Source organism: Protomyctophum bolini (genome assembly GCF_963924005.1).
Source record: "Protomyctophum bolini genome assembly, chromosome: 17".
Taxonomy (NCBI): domain Eukaryota; kingdom Metazoa; phylum Chordata; class Actinopteri; order Myctophiformes; family Myctophidae; genus Protomyctophum; species Protomyctophum bolini.
The window spans coordinates 26,060,674-26,084,917 of NC_137878.1; the positions used below are offsets into that span (position 1 = coordinate 26,060,674).

Below are 24,244 nucleotides of genomic sequence, written 5' to 3' on the forward strand. Positions count from 1 at the left end.
AGGTATATGAAAAGTGGTGAAGTCAAATGGTCCTTTAACTCCACCCATTTCTGGTCCAGTGAGAGGGGGAAAAGCCCATTGTGGGAGAATGGTATTTATTTTTCTATCACTAAACCCGGGAGAAATTCACCCAAACACCTGCCTGTAGAAAAAAAAAGGGATGTGGGCAGGGAAACAAACATACCTTCTATGATGTCACGGTCACTGAGCATCATGAAGCTACCCATTACCTCACCTCACCTCATTACATAATCCAGTTTAGTGTTCTAGAGTTAATCAATGAAAATAATTGACTTGTGCTTGTGACTAAATAAAGTTCTTCTTACATTTTCTACAAAGGAAACGGTACCACGTGTTTTGGACCCAAGTGGTTTCCGCCAACATTGATGACATTGACATGTACCCTTCTTCAAGAACGAAAGCAAAAAGCAGACAAGAAAATGTATGAAATCATTTATTTCCAGTAGAGGTGGTTGTGTACATCTCCAGCATATACGCTACTGTGCACATAAGCATCATCATCATCATCAAGAACATTAGGATGTACAACAAATTGTGGTCATCTCTCCTGCTGTCTCGCACACACACAGGACCTGTGGCTCTGTGGGGGAATCGAACATGTGCGCCGGTATTACACACCTAAAAAAGGCAGATCTACTGCGACACGTTGTGAGCTTATAGATCAGCCATTTCCATGATGCGCAACCAAGCATAAATCAGGCAAAGAGTGTTGACTTCTATCACTCTCAATTAGTTTCAAATACTCAGTCAGTAATGGCGTTGATTTACTGAGCTTTGCTACCATACTGTAGTGCCTGTGTTTCATCCCCCAGTAGCAACAGTCCTCTGGTGTGAGATTAGTAGCCTCATCTGTAACCTCTAAAAGTCGCCACACTTGGGAGATTTTTAGCTCTGGGATTTGGTTGTATACATTTATTTTAATTGCCGGTGGATTGGGGCCGTTTCTTTTGGTAAACCATCCCGGTCGGTCATGTGAATTCACATCATCACTGCAGAGTGTGTTGATGTGAATTCAATGTGTTGCAGAAATCAAAAGTGGAAGAGCCAATCGGCATCTCTAAATGACAGGGCCCTTGAGCAAAGATGCGAATTGGCTTTTCCACTTATGGTTTCTGCAAAATGTAAGTGTAACTTTGTTTGCTCTGTTTTAATACGATTTAGTATGAGGCTGTGGGTACAGTGCAGGCTGAAAATCTGACTTCTTGAAACAAATTACATAACACGCAACACAAAGTGTTGCTTTTCGTAACAATTTTGTAATTTTATGTTGTGCTTGCTGTGCCAATCTCCCAAATGGTTTTGTCCACCCATTATTCTCTACAGTTTAGGTCAAATTGAAGTGTGCCGTTTATATTCAGACATCCATAGGATCATGTGAATACATGCAATATGATGTTGGAAAATGGGTTACAACACACCCCTAATTCCACCGGCACCTCAGACCAGGGATGGTAAACCTTATGTGGCCGAATTACGTTGACGTTTGGCGACTGGTGAGTACAAGATGGGTAGAGAAGTAAAACAAACCCAAAAATAAATAAATAGATGTAGATGCTTTTTGTTTCTCCTCTCTTAAGTTTTGACATTATTCTGATCAGGTTTTTTATTTTTTTAAACCTCCCTCACAGGCAAATGAAAAAAGTGAATGGTGAAGAAGGGTGATTTAAACTTAAGTTGCTCCCCGGTTGTAATGCTTTAAAAAACAGCCAATCTAAAACCTCAGATCAGCTATTCTTTGGCACACAACACGGTGTGCGACAAAGTATAGATCGGGCATGACGTTGTAAGGACTAGGGAGACTATATACGGTTCAGGTTCTGTGGTGTTCAGTGCAGACTTGGTCTTTAAGGTTGTGGAACAATAAAAACAAAAGTTAAAGAGATGGGATTAAAAAAATATCCCGCCCTCTCTCATTCTAACCCACATCTTCCCTCCATGCTCTTCAATACATGGGCAAACTAAACACGGTTAATATCACCATGCCGACAAGGGGAAAACAAACTTCATGTGACTACAGGTAAACAATAGTTAATTAACGACATGAACCCAAGCATTGGGCGGTGTCTCACAATAGGGTGAACATTCGGCCAAAAAAACAAAAAAAAGGCCAACGAACAATCGGCGAAAAGAGCTCACTACAAGCTCACATGCGTCGGGTAGATCTTGCCATTTTCACCCCATGACGTACAGCGAAGTATATTATAGGGTTTATTTAAGTGGATACGTCTGCAAGAAGGGAAAACGACAGGCGTCATGCACACGCAGTCAGTCTCACATGGTGCGTGTACACACACACACACACACACACGCGTTATACACTGTTCAACCCAGAGGGACAGTAAAATGTAAATTAAAAAAGTATTAAGTAACCCATATGGCAACTTTCAAAACCCACAGTTTACGTGTAACTTCAGACGGTAGCAACACAGTGCGTCAGGCCAGTGTTCACTCAGAGGACCCCACAGAGCTTGCAGGTATTAGACGTTTACTGTGTGTGCCGTCATTTCTCCACACCTACGGTTTGCAGCGTGAACGCAGAGCGCTGTAATGTGGCCCCATTTATACTTAGTTGCATCATCAGTTCCGTGCTCAGTGAATAGCAGATCTACAAGCTCACAAGGCATGACGAATGTGATGCGTTGTGAGCTTGTATATCTGCCATTTACTGCATGCAACTTAGGATAAATGAGGCTTTAGCGAGCGGATCGTGGAATAGCGGGGGGTTGGTTAATTAACACCTTGCATGCAGAGCACGTGCAGTACAGCCTGGCAACAAAAAAAGGGTAGCATTTAGCAAATCGGGCTTCAAACGGGTTCCCACACATTTTTTTATGAACAAAATCAATCGCCAAACAATATGTACCAATCATTTTCCAAAACATTTGATTAAATCTAAACCATTTCCAGGCCTGGAACCCTTTCAAAATATATATATTTCCAGGAATTTCATTAACGTGGGAAACCTGTTCAAAACTACCCTGTCAACCTCAGATAAATCCCCACTGTCCTGAACCTGTTTGGTCCTTGTTGGTGTGGGTTTGAATGCCAAGTAACATTATATCGTAAATCGATTAAAACTGTTGACAATTTAAATGGCGATTAAATCACAAATTGAATCGAGATGCAGACAGCAGCGGGTGCATACTAAAGATAGTAATATACAGGATCTTTGTAAGAGACAATTAAGAGAATGAAAATACGGGTTTTGTGTAAGAGAAATAATACATTATTTGTTTGGAGAATAATAAATCATGAAAAATCATGTTGTGAACCAAATCACATTGGGTGTACTGTCTGTGTACTACGTGTGTAAAGCCTGATTTATACTTGGTTGCATGCTCCAGAAATAGCCGATCTACAAGCTCATATCTCCACAAGCTCGTAGACCTGTCTTTTCCGATGCGCGACATGATTTATCAGGTTTAATGCTAAATGAGAGCTACAAGCCCATATGGCAGTGGTAACTTCACGACAGCGTCCACAGAGAGCCTCAACTAAAAACTATAAAAGCTGTAGCAGTGTAGCTCCATAAAAACATATCGTATCTGTCGAGTGGAAACCATACATATATATATATATAAAGCAATAGTAGCAGATCTACAATGTTGTAGATGTGCTACCTTTGGTGTTTTTGTGTGACACTGTAGTATGATCAAGTAGGGCGTTCATTTACGAAAATAAATATGGAGAGATGATGTTTCTGCCCGACAGCAACGATATGTTTGGAACAGAGTTCTGAGAGAACACGATCAGGTATGATGACACAGCAGGTTTGACTGGACATCTCTTCACAATCATTCATTCATTCGTTAGTGTGATGATGAGAGCATGACAGACGGACAGTTTGAGGCCCGTGAGCCACAACGTCCAGAAATCTGTTTTCTAGGTCTAGGACAGTGATTCTCAACCTGTGGACCAAGTCGGCCTGCAAAGATTTTAATGATAATATAACATTAATATCTTAACCCAATCTGTGCCAACCTCGAGATATCTCATGAATAGCTAGCTATTTAATCCATCTGTGCCAACCTCGACATTACGAGATTTGATTAAAGAGCACACGCCCATGCACATGGTTATTATTAGTGGTTTTTGTGCTCAGAATGGGATAAAGTACCATGTTAATAGCCTAATAAAACATGAATCTGAGGTCGCGCTAAGAACTTCGTCCACGCGTTAGTACACAGCCTGGAGTGAGGCTACACTACAGATATGGAGGGCTATCACTTCCGGGTCGGGCGGATGTGGCTCTTCTTCATTGCTTATTTCGCACATTTCTCTGGCACTGGCCTCACGATCCCGCCTAGAGGGCTGGGCAGGATTGTGTAAAACAAAAAATTAAAAAAGAAAGAATTTCTCTAAAACCCTGAAAATTTGTTTTCATTGTTGATACCAATAATGAGGAACTTAAAAGTACAATACAGTAGTTCCACTGATCCAAGCCGGAACAAAAACAATCGATCATTTAAAATAAACATCTTAGTCAGAGATGGTTAAGCCGAGAAAACAATTTCAAGATTTTCTAGTGGGCCCAGATCCAGAACAGGTTGAAGACCACTGTTCAAGGATGCTGTGATCGGCGACTGACCGTCAGTCCCTGTCCCCAAGTCCCCAGGACTTTTGTGTAATTATTTTAATGTAATTCCTAAATGTCTGACTGTACCTTACATTTCAGGACAAATAAAGTATTCATTATCAATGTCCAGATACACCCGACATTAAAGACTACACGCGTACATACATCACACAGCAAGCTGCCATTAAGAGCCCGACCGGTGGGGAATGAAAATTAAACCAGTACGTTTTTGAAAGAAATTATAAAAACTGGTGGGATTTTCAAAAATAGCCAATGTCTTTTTTTAATTATATATATACACACCATATATATTTTATTATTACCTATAATGCCAAGTTCAAAGTGGTTAAAACTTGGGGACAAATTGGCTGCATGATTGCCGATACAGATGTAATCCAAAACGTCAAATAATTGCCAATGAATCAGCCAGATCGACACCTTGGAAAAATAGGGATCGCCATCACCATCGCTACCTTGTAATATTTACAACATTTAGCAAGAAGCACTGTTGCCACTGGTTTTCACAGCTGCCATGTTAAAACTTCCCCGCTGGTTGAAACGGCAACCAGGAAGAGTTCTACTCGGTTGTGCACAGTGTCGCACACGTCAAACAGCCCAACTAGATCATCTAAAATACACTGTCTCATGCCGTTTTTACATCCTACTGGGCCCCCATGCCCCACCGGGACTCATCTTAAAGCCAGGTGTGAACTAGCATGGTTAAAGGAGTACTCAACATCTGGTCCAGGGCCCACCAGGGTTACAGACCAGTTAAGGGTCTAATTAAGACCCCCTGGGTAGTCCCTGAACCCCACGTTGAGAAGCAGTGATCCAGGGAACACAGAACAACAACACAGCCCAATGCTCAAAACGCTCCGCAGGCAAAGCAGCTAGAGGATGCCTTCTCCCATATATGTATATTATATACTATAAGTTGGCGGATGGAGGTCATTTGTACTGTTACTGGCCTTTGTAGGGGTTGTGTTGTGACTTGGAAGTCCCCCTATATTTGTAGGGGACTGTTCAAACACCCCTCCCCCACAAAAATAAAAAATAAAGACAACAAAAAAACGACATAGCTCATCACAAGTGCCGCCTCCGTCAGTTCCTTTAAAAACTCACCTCCGTCCTCTTAATGGTGTTTTCAATATGAAACAATGGACCCACCCATGTCAGATTCTAACATTTACATGGCTTAAGCTCAGTCTCTGTGCCTTTATCCGCCCCAACCACCTGAACAATGGAGAGAGAGTGAAGAGGGAGGAGGTTATGTGTGTGCGTGAGAGACAGAGAGTCTTCTGCTCTGAAAACAAAGAGGATGGAGTGTTAGTGATGTGGTCAGCCCTTCTCCTCCTCAATGCTACTTCAACACCAGGTGCAGACCCTCTCCCAATTCATCTGCAGGGAGAGACGGAGAGAGAGAGAAAGGGAAGTTGTGTTCAGTTCACATAAGACCAGGATCTATCGAGCACCAAAATGTGGACTTATTATATCGTTACTCGTTGAAAACCTTGCATGTCCAAAACTGTTACTTTTCATTTTTCATGTAGCTCTTGTTAATATAACCTTTAATCGGTTAAATATTTATAAACCCACAGAAAGGCTTTCAAATGTGGGGTCCCACACACCACATTTATAAAGTATAAAATAGGCCATTCATTTATTAAAAAAATTAAAAAAAACATAAGATTACTCCCCGACTGCAGAAAAATGCTAGGCCTAGTGGCATTCAAATGTAAACATCCAACAACAACAGTTGAACATTCAAAGACAGCCAGGTTATAGGTGGCACATTGCGGGGACTCACCTTTCAGAATGTGGATCAAAAAACAGCTCTCGTCGGGCAGGTTGTAAACCATCTGGTCACTGAGCAGGATGTGAATGCCGGTGGGACCCTGGCGGTACACCTGGTTGATGTTCCCCAGTGGAAGGCTGCACACGCTGGCCATCTTACGGATGAGCTCCGCTGCTGTCAGCTCCTCCAGGTACAGAGCATGATACACTGATAACACACACACACACACACACACACACACACACACACACACACACACACACACACATTTGGATTAATATACTTGTGTCCGGGCCGTGAACCGCAAGTAAAAAAATGTGTGTAAAATATCTCGCAGTCTCATTTTAATTCACCAGAAACATACATTTTGTAACTGAAACCAGCAATGCTTTAGTTATGAGCCGTGAATAAAACTTGTTCCCGCAATCTGGGGAAAAAAAGAAAAGAATCCGAGACAACTCGTTTTTGCTGAAACGGTTCACTGCCAGAGGGACCATTTCCGGTTTATCGATCGCCCAGCAACAGAGAGCTATTCGGACATTAGATCAGAACATGATCCAACTTAATTCATTAAAAACTCGTCCTCTCGTAAGGACATTGTCCTTGAAGTGTCTATTCATCAAATTCTACTATATATACACACACACACTTGTGGGGACATTTGACCCTCACAATACAATACAATACTACTAGTACACAAACTACCCAGCGTGGTGCTGAGATACACCAAACCCACACATGCGTAATATAGAACACTGCTAGCCAGGCAGAGAGAGCTGTTGTACCGTATAAATTGGACGGGTTGGTGTGGTCTCCATTCTCACTGTTACACCGTCTCTCCAGCAAGGGGCTCTCAGTTGCAGACTCCTGACAGACGTACACCGTCAACCTGGGACGCACTGACCTGTGAACACAACACACCCCACAGTGGTTAAGAGCACTGACCTGTGTACACAACACAGTACCCCACAGGGGTTAAGAGCAATAAGCATTTTGTGAGCAACGCCATTAGCCTCCATGTTATATAAGCCAGCCGTTCACAAGCTTTTTCTGGATCAGGACCCACTTGAAAAATCTCGAAAAGCGTTTGCAGCCCCAACCCATTGCCATTTGGGGGCGCAATATCCACACAAATAGCCATGGGTGCTATACTCTTTTTGCCAACGGCTGATTCGGTCTGGTTTATTAACCAGGCTAAAACTCTATTCCTCCCAGAATGGTTTAGACTTGAACTCATGAACTCTGTCCAACGGGAAGAACCACACATCAGGGATTCTAAACTCACACCACCTTGCTAAATTAAGGGACCGCTCTTGGAGGAAATGCCCGATATTTTGGAGAAAACCCTCGTTTCTAGCAGAAAGTATTTGTGGTTGGTTGTGGTCGACCCACCTGGATTTCAGGGCGTTGTAGAGCCTGATGCCGTCTGCCGGCCCACAGATCTGGACCAGGTCTTCTCGTGTCAGCTTCAACAAATCAGAACCTGCACAGGCAGCCAAAAACAAAATATTTATTTCATAGAACAATTAACAATTATTTATGAACAAAATTAAAGAGATAAGGGGAGATATTACGGCTGCACAAATTGGTTAAATTAATACCAAATAATACTGTGTAAACAGTCTGTAGTCAAGTTATTTTGGGAACAAAATTCCCTCTCATCTATTCATTTCCCTCCCATCAATTCGGCATTTTACGCTAAGCTCCATACAGTATCATGGGAATTCATTCATTGTCTAAACCAGTGGTTCTCTTTTCTTTATTTTTATCCCATAACTCAGAGTGTACAAATAGAACCCCTAGTATACAAATAGAACCCCTTTCATACAAAGGGAACCCCTAGCATACAAATAGAACCCCTAGCATACAAAGGGAACGCTTCGTTGCGGGTGTGTGACGACAAACGCAACCACCTGTCCTGGGACCTCACCATCAAGAAAGAATGGGACTGATCCTTTGAACCAGCCCACTCCCCACTCCCCCACCGCCCCTACACTTCCTACCGTCTTAAACTGCGTTGTGTACCTGAGAAGTGAGAGAAGAGTCGTGCGTACGAGTTGAAGCGATTCTTCAGCAGCCATTTCTGCGTGTCCTGTATGGAGGCGGTGGGACTCAGCTGCTGCAAAGTGCCAAAACACAGAAGCATCAATACACTGCTGGACCACAATGGAAACAAGCAGCTCTGGGCTTTTTGTGTTATCTTTATATCATTATTGTATAACTGTACTATTTGCAAAGTGTTAATAAAGTGTTTAACCAAAGATCATTAGATGTATACTCTCACGTGGCCAGACAACTATTCCACAATCTCCAAATGCTATAGAGTCTGGAACTACACCTCCCGAAAGTGAGAACAGAAGCCGTCATCCGTTTGTAATTTCAGTTCACAGAAATATATTTTAAAACATCTTAGAATTTTAGAATTTCTGATAAGCAGCAAGCCATTATACAGCCTTGATTATTTAGATTTATATATTGGGACACATTTGAGCGACTGAAAAGACATGATCCTTTTCAGAGCTTCCGTTGCGCCAGACTGTGTGTGATGGAAGCATTTGAACATTGTGGGAGGCAACAGTCTCTGGCTCACGAGACTAGAAGGGTGTATAAAACACGTGTTTGTTTGTTGTGTGGACCTTTATGACCCCCAGAGTGGACACATACGTACCTCTGATGAGCAGAGGCTGCCAGTGTCAGCCACCTGGTGGTTGGGTGACGACGACTCACTGGAGGACGACAGACAGCTTTTAGACAAGAGTGTTGGAGAACATCAATGAGATGCAGAGTTTAAATGTACACACACTTTTGTATTACTACACATTTTAGGATGGAACCAAATGATTCGTTTCCATTTGTACTCTCTTAACCACCTTAAGGTGGTGTTTGAAATATAATAAAATAAAGTCTTAACACCACCGGTATTGTCATTGTATAGAGGGTATGCGCATGCATAAAGTGAATGGGAAACCGAGTGGCAAATCGAGTGGGGAAAGTGACAGGCAAAGTGAGCTTAACATTGTTTAATGTCGTTTAATGCAATTAGATATGACTTTTCTGTTTGGATGCATGGGCCGTCAAGGCCAGAAAGTAGTTTTTAGTCACTCAGTAGGCATTCCTGCATAACTTCCTGGTTTGATGATGACGTCACGTGCATACCCTCTATAGACAAATCCACAGAGGGCTGCCCTGGGCACAGTCACATTATGCAGTGTCACATTAAGCACAGTTATACACCGCAGCATGGCCGACAGGGCGCCGCTCCGTCGATTCGTCTGTAGCTGACGTGAAGTCCACATACCAGGTCTAACGATAAAAGCGGTTCCGGAAACGGAACCAAATTCCAAATTTGATGGAACCGATTCTGGTTCCCCAGTGTTGTATCTTGTTCCTGCAGTTCCAGATCCCAACTCTACTCACAGTCACAAGTATAGTAACACACACACACACACAAGTTACCTGTCCAGTACGGTAGAGGCTGTGTAGGTAGAGAGTGGGGCGGAGGTGAAGGAGGGGCTATTAGCTGCCTGGTTGCTGCTGACATAGGCGGTATCGGGCCACGGAGAACACTGGGACAACACACACAAACACACGTTCATAAAGGCCACAGTTACATGTGTGCGCTCACAGACACACATACACACAGTCACACACACACACAATAGGTGCGTTCACACCGGACGCGATAAGAATCAATCGCATGAATCTCAGGAGTGGCGTCACAACTATTCAACTGTCATTTTGGGAATCTGGTGTCTGGTGTGTGTTGCCAGTGAGTTTGTTGAACACAGTAAAACAAGCGAGCACAATGCTTGTTTACCAGGGACAGGCAATTCTCTCTTACTAGAACCATTTACCAAGTGTTGAATGAATCGCTCAGAAAATACACACACACAGCAAACAAACTAATTATCCAACTCCAACATTGGATATTTGCTCCATTTGCTTCAGTGAAAACGGCTGAAGTTGAACATTTTTCAACTTGCACAATTTGCACTTGCACATAGTGAATTGTGTCGCTCAATAAATTGTTAGTGTGTCCGGTGTGAACATACCTTGACTAACCACTCAAAGTCTACACCTCATTGACCAGGGGTCCCCCAGGGGTCTATGTATACTCCCTTCCTTTCCCCCCACCCCTCTACACCAAATTCATTTGCTAAAAATAGCCGATCTACAAGCTCACAACATGCTACCAGCTCAGTGGCCTTGTTATTTTGTCCGCCCTGATATCGACGTCGGGGTACAATCCCCGGCCTGGTCATACCAAACACTATTAATAATGGTACCCAATGCCTCCCTGTTTGGCACTCGCATCAAGGTTTGGGGGCAAGTCCCTGTGAGTGTCACACTAGCATCATCACTTCTCTATCAAGCCGCCTCACACTACAGAAACAGGAGATAAGCTGTGGGCCACGTGGCTTGGAAAGGCCACTTACAAGCTCCCGACATGTTATCAACTTGTAGATCGGCTATTTGACGCAAATGTTCTCATACTGCGACATGCTCAGACTAGGGGCTCTAGCGCTCCTGTAGTGAACACAGGACCAAACTACTCTGGTACTAGGAGAGTGGGGGGTGGAAGGGTGGTGGGGGTAGGGGTGTTTGGCAATGGGGGAAAGGAGACCTTCCTGCTTAAGAGGCAGCATCTACCCCCACATCTAGTCTACAGCAGAGGAGAGCCTAGCTAGCAGCCTACCGTACTTCACCCGTCTGTGTGGATAGAGTGATAGGTGGAGGAGGAGTGAGTATGAGTGGGACAGAGCAGGTGCTTACACTGCCTCTCTTGGCCAGGGAGTCACCACAGTCGGCGGGCAGCGTCCGTTTGCTGGACTTTTTCAGCTCGTGGTCGCCTGCGTCCTCTATGATGGGCTCAAGCCTCATCTACACACAGACACACAGGCACATGTTAGCCAGCCAGCACTGCACCGCGCCGTGCACACAACAACACACACACAACCAACACGCACAGGCTCTCCGCGCACTCCTTCCCACCCGGACATAATACAACACCGACGCCTGCTATGAGTGTGTTAATGAACAAACAATTGGAAAAACTTAAAACGCCGGAAATGTAAAATGTAACGACTGAAAGAAAATTAGCATCACCCGGCCTATCGGTCTGGTAGATTCAAATGAAAAACATTAAACCTCAAGTGTAACTACAAGTGCAATGTGTTCTGCATGTTTTTGCTATTTAAAAACATGCATTATTATTATTATCATTATCGAAGATTGTCCAATTTGTAAGATCGAAATTTAAATGTAATTTATGAGCCCTAGTGTGTGTTGTCTGTCTGTTTGTATGTGTCATCCAGTCATGGCCAGGAACAGAGAATGGTTAGCGGAGAGCGTGGTTTCGTTTTAGAGCGTTGTGTGTGTGGTGTTGTGTACATGGGCTTGTGGGACTGTGCTGCTCTTTTGTGCGGTTTGCTTTTTGATTGTTCCCTGGCTGGAGCCACAGGCATCCTTTTCTTTTGTGAGGGGAGACAGAAAGACATAGAAAGAGAAATACAGACAGAGAGAGAGAGAGGCGGGGACTCAGGGAGTTGTTGCAGATTGTTCATGGATTAAGCTGCGGTCTTCCACACCGTTTAATCCATAACGCAACATCGCTACTCTTGTGTTGTTGGCTTTGGATATTCAGAAAAATACAACACCCCTCCTCCTAAACTGTGGGGTTTACTGGGGTATCTGCTGTCAGACTCGCATGCTCCATATGCACAGCACTTCTGCAATAAGTCCTAGAGCTGGTTAATACTAGAGCCATACTACAGTCTCTCAGACCAGTCTTCAACTCAGATCTAGGGGAGAGGTCTGGCTGGTTCTGGTTCCTTGTTTTCAACAGGGTGACGGGGGTCTGTGTTTGAGGTCATACTGACCTCTGATAGGATAGTGGTGTCGTAAGAGGGCTGGTATTTCTCCTTCTCCTGAGGCGAGCGCTTCTCCATCTTCTCCCGGTCAGTCTTCTGCTTGCGGTCCGCCCCCTTTGGCTGAGGGAGAAGAGGAGGAGGGATTAGTGAGTGCTCACACTGGACAAGGCTGGAAGAGAGGCTAACATTTTAGTCTAGTTTTAATTTTTTATATATCGACGAAATTGTCAATATTATATATTTATTCTTAGTCATCATAGCTTAGTTTTTTTTTATGTAGTTTTGTCAGTGTGTGTCGACCAACACACACATAACGTGTGTGTGTGTGTGTGTGTGTGTGTGTGTGTCTGTTTCATAGTTTTAGCCAAATTAACACTGATGGAGAGGCCAGCTGCTTGGGAGTAGCTTTCACCTTGAAGACTTTGATTTGGCAGGAGGCAGAGTGCAGGTGCTCGGTGTGCTCCCCGCTGTCTTCCATGGTGAACGTGTCTATCTGGATCCGGAAGGGGACTCCCTTCTCCCCGCCGTGTTTCCTGGGAGTGAACTCCGTGCTGATACAGTGCACCTGGTGGTCACACGGAAGCACAAGACGCCATTGTGTCAGCCGACAGTCATTACATACGGTAATCATTAGGCCCGCCACACGTATTACATAATTGTCTAATCACAATTATTTGAGGTTTGGATTTGGATTTTGGATTAAAGAAAAATAAATCTACAAGCTCATGTACAAGCTCACAATGCGTTGTGATGCGACATGTTGCGAGCTTGTAGATCTGCCATTTTCAGTGCACGACAGGATTTCATAGGACACGTTGGCTTCTATAGAATCAAAATGACTGAAACCAGTCGTGGCGACTGAGAACATTGATCCATGCTTTTACCTGTACAAAGACAGAGGCTCTCTTGGTGATGTCCCAGAGGAACTCGGCGGCGTTGAGCGTCGAGGGGTTGGTCTTGGGCTCCACGATTCCCACCGACATAGGGATATCTGCCTCACACACACGCACGAGTACACACAGATATGAACACCAAGCTGCACACATGAGAGTCCAGATAAAATCTGACCACATAATAACTGTGACATCCTGTTTTGAATGTGGTTCCGGAGTTGGGTAGCATATTATACCTCCACCTCCTCTCCACCCACTCTCAATTCTAAAGAAAGCCATATAAAAGGGTGTGTACGTGATCTTTCAGTGTTAAAATAACTGCTGCACAAAAAACATAAAATGCGAGCGCTCGTATAGAATTGCAATCAGCCTTTTTTTAAAGCACAACCGCGGGGCATCGAAGATTTTTCATTGAGGTCCAAATATCACCTAATTGCCAATCCAGACTGAAGGATGGAGAAAGGATTCAGAGAAAAATGCCGCTAAAGATCGCCCCACTTCGCGGAATGAAATCGTCTGACTCAAACACTCGATAACAAACGTAATAATCAAAATAATATATAAAATTATCAATTAGACAGTGTTCTATATACAGCCAACCAGTTGAAGAAATCACACGTTGAGGCTTTAAACTTGGCTTTTATGACATTTCAGAGACCATACGTGTTTATGAAAGATGCTTCTAAAGTTGTATTCTGACTATTGCTAGTTTGATCACTTCAAATACTCTTTTAATCATAATAGAACTAATGACAGAAAATAGCCGATGTACAAGCACAAGCTTGTACATCTGCCATTTTTGGTGCGCAACATCATTTCATATAAAGACACACTGGATTCTATAGAATCCAAATGTACCGATGTCCAGCAGACGATCTCCTGGGCGGTTCCACCTCCAGCCTTCCAGCTGCTGGTGCTCAGTGTACTGCAGCCGACGGTCGTGGAACACCACCCGGATTATGCTCTACACACACACACACACACACACACACACACACACACACACACACACACACACACACACACACACAGTATTATGTATGCACCAAATGTTTACCAGTGTATTGTGTCTAAAGCCAGACTATTCCACTATCCAGTGTACAGATAGATTCTTAGGCGGCAGGAGCATTTGAAAAATGTGTCAGCCAACAGTCTCACCTTCACCAAATTGTTCTGGAGGTCTGGTAACTCCCCGGCCTTCCTGTTGTCCAACATGCGCACCTCATAAGACTGGCCTGAGAAACAGAACAGGACGAGTTTAGGGACAGCAAGGGAGAACCATCAAGACATCGAAAGTGCATGTCAATCCCACATCACCGCTAGTAGCCTCTTAGTCTAAGGTAAACGGTTAGTCTCTAACACGCAAATGAATGCGGAATCTCATTCAGAAAATGGCCCCCCTCGCGACTTTCCCTACTTACGGGACTCTGGGGGACGAGGATTTACTATTCTGTCCATATCGGGTTGCAACTCGAACGCAATGTTCAACACGGCAACTTGCGCGCTTTAGTGTACTTTAGTGTACTTTATCTGTACTTTATCCCCTTCTACAAGTAGTAGGGGGGCGTGGCCATTTACTCAAACTATTCTGCAATAGCCTAAAACACAAGAGTGCCTAAAATGTAGGCATTTAGTAGATCATCTTAACCAGAGCGACTTACACATGTCAAATCAATGTAAATGGCATAAATCCTAGTCAATAGTCACATAAGTAGAGAGAACAGTGTAGTGCTTCAAAGAAACTATGATATCACGTCAATCCTAGCATACTGTAGGTCTAATAAGATCATGCAAAGGTCAGAGCTACGCTGGCATATGCCACACCTGGAGGAGCAAGCAGAGGGGCATAAACACACTGCTGTGAGGGGCTGGGCACAGAGAAACGATGCCAAGTTGCCAACATTTGGCCTATTTTCACTGCTGCCTATTTTCACCCCCACTCTGGCTTTTGATAAAGTAGCCTACTTTGTGCTCTTCAACGAGATAATCAACTTCTCCGCGGAGATCATGTTGGTCTGGAAGAACACAGCACTGTTCAAAGGGTGAAAGACCATATATGTGAAAGACAGCGGCGAAAAATGGATCAAATCGACCCCGGTCCTAAAACTCTTCCTCTTTTTTTTCGAAAAACGCGTCCTATGTGCAAACACCTTTACTTCTTAGGTTTATCTACAAAGAACCTTTTTCTTAATTTTCTATATTTACAGCCCAAGGCCATTAGCACCTTACCAATACGTGTGTGCACCCTTCTCCAGTTTGTTATCTCCAAAGCACAGCATCAACGGGGTCTGGAACAAGTCACAGACGTGTAGTGCAGCCGCGCGGCGGCGTGCTGTGCTCACCTTGGTTTAGGTACGTGAGTGTCTCGTCGTGCAGTTTAACGGCGGGCGACGTGGCAGCACACATCACATACTGGAATGGAGGGTGTTTGGTCTCTTCGTCTGGAGGGAGGCTGGAGTCCTCCTGCTTAAAGATGGGCAGGGCCAACACGTCACTGGAAACACACACACACACACACACACACACACACACACACACACACAGAGAGACAATCAGTGGTGGACGATGACGGAGGACAGACAGAGATGGAGCTAAAACCCATATGAAATGACCAGTCTGACTCTGTCGCCTCAGACAGCGTGCAGCAGCCTACAGGTTCCCCATTAGCTTCCTTAAACCATTTTGGTGTTAGCAGATCTACAAGCTCGCCTCATAGCCGAGCTTGTAGGTCTGCTATTTTAGAAAAATCTAAGAACGACTGACAGAAACATAGCTTTTTCAGAAAACTGTCAGGATGTAGAAGACATTTTTAGAATCTGATCTCAGGTCAGAATGGGTTAATAGACAGTGGTCCACATGTATAGCTGTCCTGGCCGTGCATAGTAAAGAGAATCATGTAATGTCGTCGCTGTGTCAGGCAGAAACCTTGTATCTCCATATATTACATATTTTTATTCTGCAAGCTCACAACCCACCTCGATGCGATGCATTGTGAGCTTTTTAGATTGGCCATTTTCACCATTAATGAGTCTAATGACAAAGGGACGGCAGGCTGAAAGTGGTTATTATATTAAGTATGTGTGTCTGTGGGTTTTATAAACAATTAATTCACCAAACAAACAAACAAACAAGAAACTTACTATACCAGATCCACTGGATACATTCTTTTTGGATCAAAGGTTTTGGGCAGGACAATACCAATTTTCCACCCGACAGGGACGATATACAATTTCTTTCCTGACTAATTAACTACAATGAGTTGCACTAGCGGGCATTCCCTCAAAAGTGAGTTTCAAGTGAGTGCACTTGTGAGCTACCGCCATCTACTGCCATCTCCATGTAAGCCTGCTGGCAACACGGCCATCCAGGCCTCTTTAAAAGCCAGGAGAAACCCCCTTCGTAGGTGCCATGGAAGGATTTTCCTGTTTTCTGGCAGATTTCCCCTAAACAGTAAACACTTAAGCCTTTGGAAGCCGGGATTCTTCCCCATGAGCCCTCCTGGCTGAGAGACTCATAAGAAGGCATGCCGTGTAGGCCAGGTATGTAGTGGAGTGAATATGTAAGTGTTCATTTCATTAGCAGTGGAATCAAGAGTATGAGCTACTAGTGCCTAAACAATAATATACATTCTACAACAATGATGACAACAAATTGACATTAGGATCACGTTCAATCGTACGGAAAATGACGTAGAGTGAAAAAGGGAGGAGAGTAAATAGGGTTTAAGACAGTGATTAATATTGGAGTGAGTCCAAAACTGAATTACTCAAGTGCAGTTATTCGATGGAATTGATACGGCGGCACTTAAAAAACATAAATGGCTGGCTGGAGGACAACTTTCCTGTTCTATCACTGACCAAAGCAGGTTATTTTAAAGTTTTAATTTAAGGATTTATTACGGTCTGCTCTCCTAGCTGGATAATGCCTTGCTGGAGGGGGGGGGGGGGGGGTAAGCAGGGCAGAACTGGAAAGGGTATATGATTATCACTCATCATGCTGGAGATGCAGTTGAACATAAACCACTTTACAGCAGTAATGGTGTGAAGAGAGGAGACGTCATTAATGTGTGCTTTTCTCCCCCTTTTTTTTAACACGGCAGCAAAACAACATCTGTTGTGTGCTTTGCTTTTACACAGCATGCCGGCGTTGCGGAAACTGAGGCGTGCACAACAGCATTCAGCTTCCAGTTCTGTTTTAAAGAGGTTGTGGGTAGATTTGACACATTTGCAACTAGATGTGGTCCGATCAGGTTTTTTGGGACCGATCCCGATCACCGATTGTTTCTCACGATGCCGATCTTGTGCGTAAGGAGAACATTTGAAAATTTCCAAAATAATTATGTGAAAACCCACGTCAAGACTGTTCCCGTGTGTGTGGGGTATGTTTAGGCCCGTCACAAAGATGCCTAGCAATATTATACTATAAATCTGATTGACTTTAAGTTTTATACCACAAAGATCGAGGTATAAAAGATCGGTTTCTTGTCAATCTTCACTTGTATCTATCAATAAAGGCAGAATAGGCTAGCCAAAAACAAATATTAAAAAGAAAAGTTGGGTTTCTCCAGATCTTGTAAATTGGCGATATCATGTCATATGGAGTTAATACCGGTATCAAATATCGATCGCAGATCGATTGGAGCGCCTCTATTTACAACTACTGGCCTTAGGCAATAGTTATTATTACTATTGGCCGTTATTTTACAAAATTCCCCACAAAAGGACTGAAAATGTAGTAGAATTCAGTCACAGCTGCTGGTACTTAAGCATTTTCCTTTACCGAGCAGCAAAGGCTGCCTGTTATTCCAAGTAAGTACAGTAAAGGTGTTAACCCACTTGTCCAAAAGATCATTCTAAGCTCACATAATGTAATTTCACTCTCCCTTTCTCTTTCTGATAAACTCACAAAAAGACAGGTGTAGACTTTTGTTAGCTTCTAGAAATCTGGCTGAACAGCAGGAAGTAATCAGAACCATCAATTTGTTTAGTTGTAGTGGGTTTCATTCCATATACTCATGCTGTTTTTTGACATTTTAGTTATCTACATTAAACATTGTAAAAGGTATTGACTTTATTTTTCTGTTTATTTTTTAGCGTCATACACGCTTTGTGTGTATGACTGTCTGTCTGAGCTAGCACGGAATGTGCTCATATGATTGGACATCACGTTGTTGACATCAGCAGACGTCATCATTGTGATGAAAGGCACTCCCTCACACAAGTGTGATTTTTGTATGAAAGGTGTTATAATAAATAAATGTGTTATAATACATTTATAATTATCTTTAAAATTAAGTCTCACAAACCGTTGTGTGCTTAAAGTAAAGCACCTGTTAAGGCCCATGCATGCATACTCCATTTCTTAGGAGACAACTACTCGCAGCAGTGGTTGGAAAACTACAACATGACGTCACTGGTCACTTATCACCGCGGTGATAAGTGACTCACCGCTCACCCAAGTTAGGTGACCCAAAACATCTCTCCGTTTTTACTAACCGACATCACCTAAAAGGTTAGTAGATTATCACTAGAGATGCAACGATACTGATTTTTCAATTCCGATCCGATATATTAATTTTGAAATTTCCCGATATCCGATATTTGCCGATCCGATATTTGCTGTAGGCTAGCAAAACAAATAAATACAAAAAATGCATTAACTTTCAATAAGCCATTTATTAATTGTACAAAATGCCTTACATTTAAATTCAAAGAGGGGATGTTTATGGTTAAGTGTTTAACCTGTAAAAATAACAATACGAAGTGTTTAACCTGTAAACCTTAAGGAAATGGCAACCTGTTAATTAATACTATGATTTATTATTATTAAGTGCAAAGGTACATTTTTACCCCTAAAGTGATGCCTGCATGTAACCTGTTAATACTATGGTTTATTAATAATAATAATAATAATAATAGTAATTATTATTATTGCTATATACACATGGTACTTTTTTACCCCTAATGTGATGCCTGGAATCAGCTGCACTATCATGTGACAAAAGCCTTGAGCCTTACAGACAGAACGCGCTTATTCTTCATCATCATCGTCACAGCAGTTAATATATAGCAGAAGAATGGATTACAAGAGCAATCTCATCAACAACAATGTCAGAACGCAGCTCCACACAACTGAACTGCGCATGCAGTGGCTTGACTGATCCGTGCGACGACGGGTAAACTTTATACTTTTAATACTGTTAAGTCTGTAAGTGATTCCATTCTATATTGCACCTTAGTGGGGCTTTATTCTATAAACTGTTTGCAGTCTGTACATACTGGAGGTTGGAATTGCTCACTGCACTGTCTGTGCAGGACGGACTGTAGTAAATATTAAACACGTGTCCCCCTCCTGTATCGGTGGCGTCAAATCCGATCTCCGATACATTAATTAAGCTGGATCGGAGGCCGATCCCAATATAATATCGGATCGGTTGCATCTCTAGTTATCACCTACAACTGGAGTATGCGTGGGCCTCAACAGGTGCTTTACTTTAAGCACACAACGGTTTGTCAGGGGAGAACTGAAGTTAGTATTTACCTGAAAACCAGGATAATCAATCTGTGTGCTTACTCAACACTTGAGGGACCTGGCGAGAACTGTACTTTGCGGTAGAGTAGAGCAGCACTTTTGAATGGACTTCCTTGTCTATCGTTTACTCAGTCTCGATACAATTGATTGTCATTGTTCTGTTCTCCTAATGCCACAGTTAACCAACAGTCCACTCCTAACCTATCAAGATGTTAAAAATCAATCACTGAATAACTATTACCTTGTTAAGCCCTCCCAGACATGCTTCAGCTGCACTGAATTGATTATCAATCCATATACTGAGTGACCAATCTACATGTTTTTGCTTTTACGTCTGGAGACTAGGACAGGCTTGAGGCACACCTCCTCAGGAGACTTGGCTCAGATCTGAACCCATTTGATTTGGCGTTGGGAACCCGTTGAGACCGCATGCCCTTGCTGACATGGACCCCAGGCAGGAAGGGTTCAAACCCTCAACCTTCCATATGAAAGGCATATATGCTAACCGCTACACTAGGGCGGCCCCCATACTGACCAATGTAAGTATTGTTCTTCATTAGGCCAATTATGTAGATACTGCCCAATCTACATAATTGGCCTAATGTCCTCAGATATGTCCTTGGTATGCATAAAGCCAAAGCCACACCAGGGTGAGAGAACTAAACATCACAGATAACAATCAATCATAGATAAGAAACACAAACTCAAAAACACACACTTTGTAGTTTGTTGCCCTCTTGCTTGGCAGGTGCATGGACACCAGCTTGTCCTCAGGTCACCCTGACAAATATTGCATAAGTGTTAGCGAGTTCATAGTGGTGTGTGTGAGAGTGTGTGTAAAGACCCCAGACTGCAGCAGTGTAGCAACGGTCTCCAATCCATGCCAAGGATGGAAGGAATTTGGACCGTGGTGTCACACTAATTGAAGCACTCCGTTACTGGCAAGTCTGTGATGCCGGCGTTTCTATAACCAAGCCAAAGCTATAAAAATAACGTTGACAACTCCAAAGCCATTCTTCCAATACCCCTCTATGGACCATTTTCCAACTAACACTCCATGTCAAGCCCTGGTCTTTCAAACCCCACCCTGCATATGTTAACTTTATTGAGTCTCAGCACATCACTTTCTCTCACACACTAGCTAATTTATAACCCTCCTGGGGTGAATGCCCGGCTGGTGCCAACCACAGGGTGCCAGTCACAGGGCCGCAGCCCTGTTTATCCCTGCTGCCCAGGAAACTTCATCGGCTTCCTGAAACCCGAGGAGTAAGCTCCGCTGACACACAGCGAGACATTCTGTTCCTACTGTACCCACCTTGCTGCTGACGGAGTCACTCCAAACATGCCCCCCAATCAAGACCCTCACTCACACATGCACTTTTCTCCCTCTCTCTTCCAACTAATTTACACACGATTCAAGTATTGCTAAACTCATCAACTATCTGTGGACTCATGTGGTCGCCTGCGTCACATGCAGCTACACGCACATTAAAAGCAGATGGCTGGAGAAGCCGCTGATAAGAAGACAGCTGCACATCCTGGGAACTTCTCACCCACATCACACAAACATGACCTCCCTGTCCTCTCACAACATGACAGTCAGTAAACAGCACACAGAATTAACTGGTTCAGTAGATGCTACAACAGCCCCCACCCACACATGTATAATGGAATTCCAGACAAACACTGAACTAAAACCGTATCCCAAAAGGGCTTTTAATTATTGTCTTGTGTTTAGATGAATCTTCTGACCCCAGCATGACCACAAAAGGGAAAGGGATACTGCCCACCCAGACTCCCCAGAGTATTATATGGCCAGCTTATTTTTCCTGGCACATGTCAACTTGTCAGAGTAGACATGTAGACAGTCAAAAAGCGCAGTGAAGAGGAAACCTGTTCGGCGAGACAGAGTGAGAAAGGTGGCGACACATGGACAAAGCACACTGGAAATAATCTCCACGTTAACGATGGGCATATTTGATACAGAGCTGGTATTTGTTTCATAAGGCGGACACTGACTGACAATGCTCGTGAGACAATGTGGGTGATATCATCGTCGTACATCATCCGACAACCTATCGAGTGCCACGGGTGCTTATGGGAACCTAGAACCCTGCTCTGGTGATATAATGGCTCCTGTGAGGGACAACAACTGGGTCTCCCTTTCCTCCAGGCTCCAATGCACCAATAGTCTGTTCCTGTCTTCCCTACACCTGACTGGTTCTCAATGTGGGGTCCATGGAACCCTCAACAAAATTACTTACTTGTTTTGCTTTTTTGGGGAATTGTTGACAAATCTCTAATGGGGGTCACTGCTTTGTCCCTGGCAGAGACAATCTTTTCAAATGGGTGTGCGTATCAGTTAGGGGGTCCTTGAACCACTGTCCAATCAACCCAGGGGTGTCTTATGTGCCAGTCAATAATGCTGCTAAGAAGATGCCACCCTAGCTGGCTTGCCTCATCACTCAAGAAAGACATTCTTGCTCTTAATGTGTGTGTGGTGGGGGATTTTTGTCTTTGACCCGAATCACGCAACCCTGGACTGAGTAGGAGAAATGTCTCTTCCCACATCACCTACAACAGTACCCACTACCCATACCACTAAAAGAAATGGACCAACAACAAATCTTCCCAAACTGAATATATGTGGGCTACACACAAACACACTTTAGTGCACACAAGGAGCAGAGGGAACAACCTGTACCTTCCATCTACTATTTGCCAAGTGGATATGACAGTGTTCTGGCTAATGAACAAGGAAGAAAGCATACAATGCATACTGCATGCTAACACACTACATGCTCTGACCTCATGCTGTAGGCGCCGGCCCCCAGCTCCTGTCCGATGCCCGACAGGCTGGCATCGAAGTCGTGCACCAGCCCCGACTCGATGGCGGCGTCGTCCATCTTCAGCACCCAGGCCATGGCTCCCAGCTCTTTGTCCTCCGCCTCGACTCGGAGGGCCGCCAGCTTTGCTTCTTCGCTTCAGAGGGAAGGAAGGAGGAGGAGGTTCTGATCAGCTAGCGGCCAGGCGCACTGCAGCCGCAGCCCGCTAAGCTGAAGGTGGAACACGGCGAAACTAAAGTTAAGCTGCTGCTGCTGCAGCTAGCACGGCTAGCTCCTCCTGTGGAAGTGAGGCAGGAGGGAAACCGATAATAATATTCCATAGAAGCTCGACGCGGGTGTCGCCATACTGTCTTTTTATTGAGCGAGATTCCCTTTAGTACAATGAATCGAGGCAAGCCGTGCCGTGTCACTCACACACTGTGAAGTTTAGCGTCCACACACTTGGCTTGCTTGCAGGGTTATGTCGGTTGTGTCATCACTCAGCATGCTAACCGTACAAAGGAAAGCGTTAGCCCATACGGGGCTAGCGTTGAAGCTAGCGGGCCAAAACACACCGCTCCCCGGCAGACCACCACCAGGCTAGCTCACGGCGGTTAGCACAACAACAGAAAAGCCCCCACCCCCAGGAAGAGGCAGAGAGGCCGGGTGTTTTTATGCCGCGGCTGCGGCGTCCACCGCATCCCACCACGGTGCTGCCTCCTCCTGTCTGCCCGTGTGGCGGTGGTGCTCAGTTAGCATTAGCATCAACACAACTTGTTGTTGATGTGAGGACTTCGCTGAAGGAGGATGAATAGAATGTATATTCCTCCTTTTATTCCTTCCTTCGCTTCGGCGCTGCTCCCCGAAACCGCTTTTCTCCTCTTTTCATCGCGGTTCCACCACCACCCTACTACCAGTGTACTCCATTTTATTATATCCCCCCCAAAACAAAATGCCACGGCTCCGGGAGATGCTGCCGTGTCGTGACGAACGTACGTGGTTCTTCTTTTTTCCCTCCTTTCTCCTTTATTTATTTTATTTTTCAACGAGCCAAAGATGAAGTGCTGCTGTTAACGAAAGCCAAGGCAGCATCAACATGGCTCCACTCCACCGACAGACACACAGCAAGCGAGACGGTCCGTCTGTCCTGTCCGCCCAGCACCCTCTGCTGTCTGGGGGGAAGCCTGCCTCTGTCTGCCCCGCTGGACGGATACTTCGTCCGTAACACGGTGTGAACACAGGCGATCTACAAGCTCACCACGTGTGGCGGACGCGGCGCTCTGTGAGCTTCTAGATCCGCTATACTGGGGGGTGCGGCACCGTCGTACGAACGTAGCATTAGCATGTGGCTAGCAGCCAGCCAGCAGCCGCAGGGAGGGACGACGGGCATCGATGGGTGGCGATTGGCCAATCGCACGGCCTTGCGCCGCGCGTGACCAGGGGCGCAATCGGCGAGAGGCGCTCGCCTCGCTCTAGTGGCGACAAGTACAACGGTCCCAAAAATGCCCCAATTAGACATTCAATTGATTGATTGATTCATTGAATCATACTTTAAACTTTATTAACAGTTTGCAGGGGGAAAACATTAAATCAAGGAAGCCTATTAGCTTGTTTCCATTGGGATTGGGGTCCTTCGTCAAACATTTAATGACAAATATATCGAAATTATATTATAATATTATTAATATTATTTGAAATTAAGTAAGAAAGACATGGGGAAAGTTCCCAGAAGT

The 24,244-nt window shown here is 44.3% G+C and overlaps 1 protein-coding gene across 4 annotated transcripts; it reads right to left on the reverse strand.

Annotated features, from left to right (window-relative positions):
• Positions 1-1,651: 1,651 nt before the first annotated feature.
• ubp1 (upstream binding protein 1) lies at positions 1,652-23,772 on the reverse strand. Of its 4 annotated transcripts, none has more exons than XM_080787934.1 (15): positions 22,495-23,772; positions 15,498-15,649; positions 14,314-14,390; positions 14,014-14,119; positions 13,147-13,253; positions 12,675-12,827; positions 12,272-12,382; positions 11,166-11,273; positions 9,849-9,958; positions 9,061-9,136; positions 8,418-8,511; positions 7,785-7,875; positions 7,178-7,296; positions 6,405-6,599; positions 1,652-5,995 (listed from the first exon to the last, which is right to left on the reverse strand). In XM_080787934.1, the coding sequence occupies exons 1-15, from the start codon at positions 22,608-22,610 to the stop codon at positions 5,958-5,960; spliced, it is 1,653 nt and encodes a 550-aa protein (XP_080644060.1). In that variant the 5' UTR covers positions 22,611-23,772; the 3' UTR covers positions 1,652-5,957. The 4 variants fall into 4 exon arrangements, with proteins under 4 accessions (XP_080644060.1, XP_080644061.1, XP_080644062.1 ...); XM_080787935.1 differs by having other exon boundaries at positions 9,061-9,118; positions 22,495-23,771; XM_080787936.1 differs by lacking the exon at positions 11,166-11,273 and having other exon boundaries at positions 22,495-23,770.
• Between the last annotated feature and the right edge of the window lie 472 nt (positions 23,773-24,244).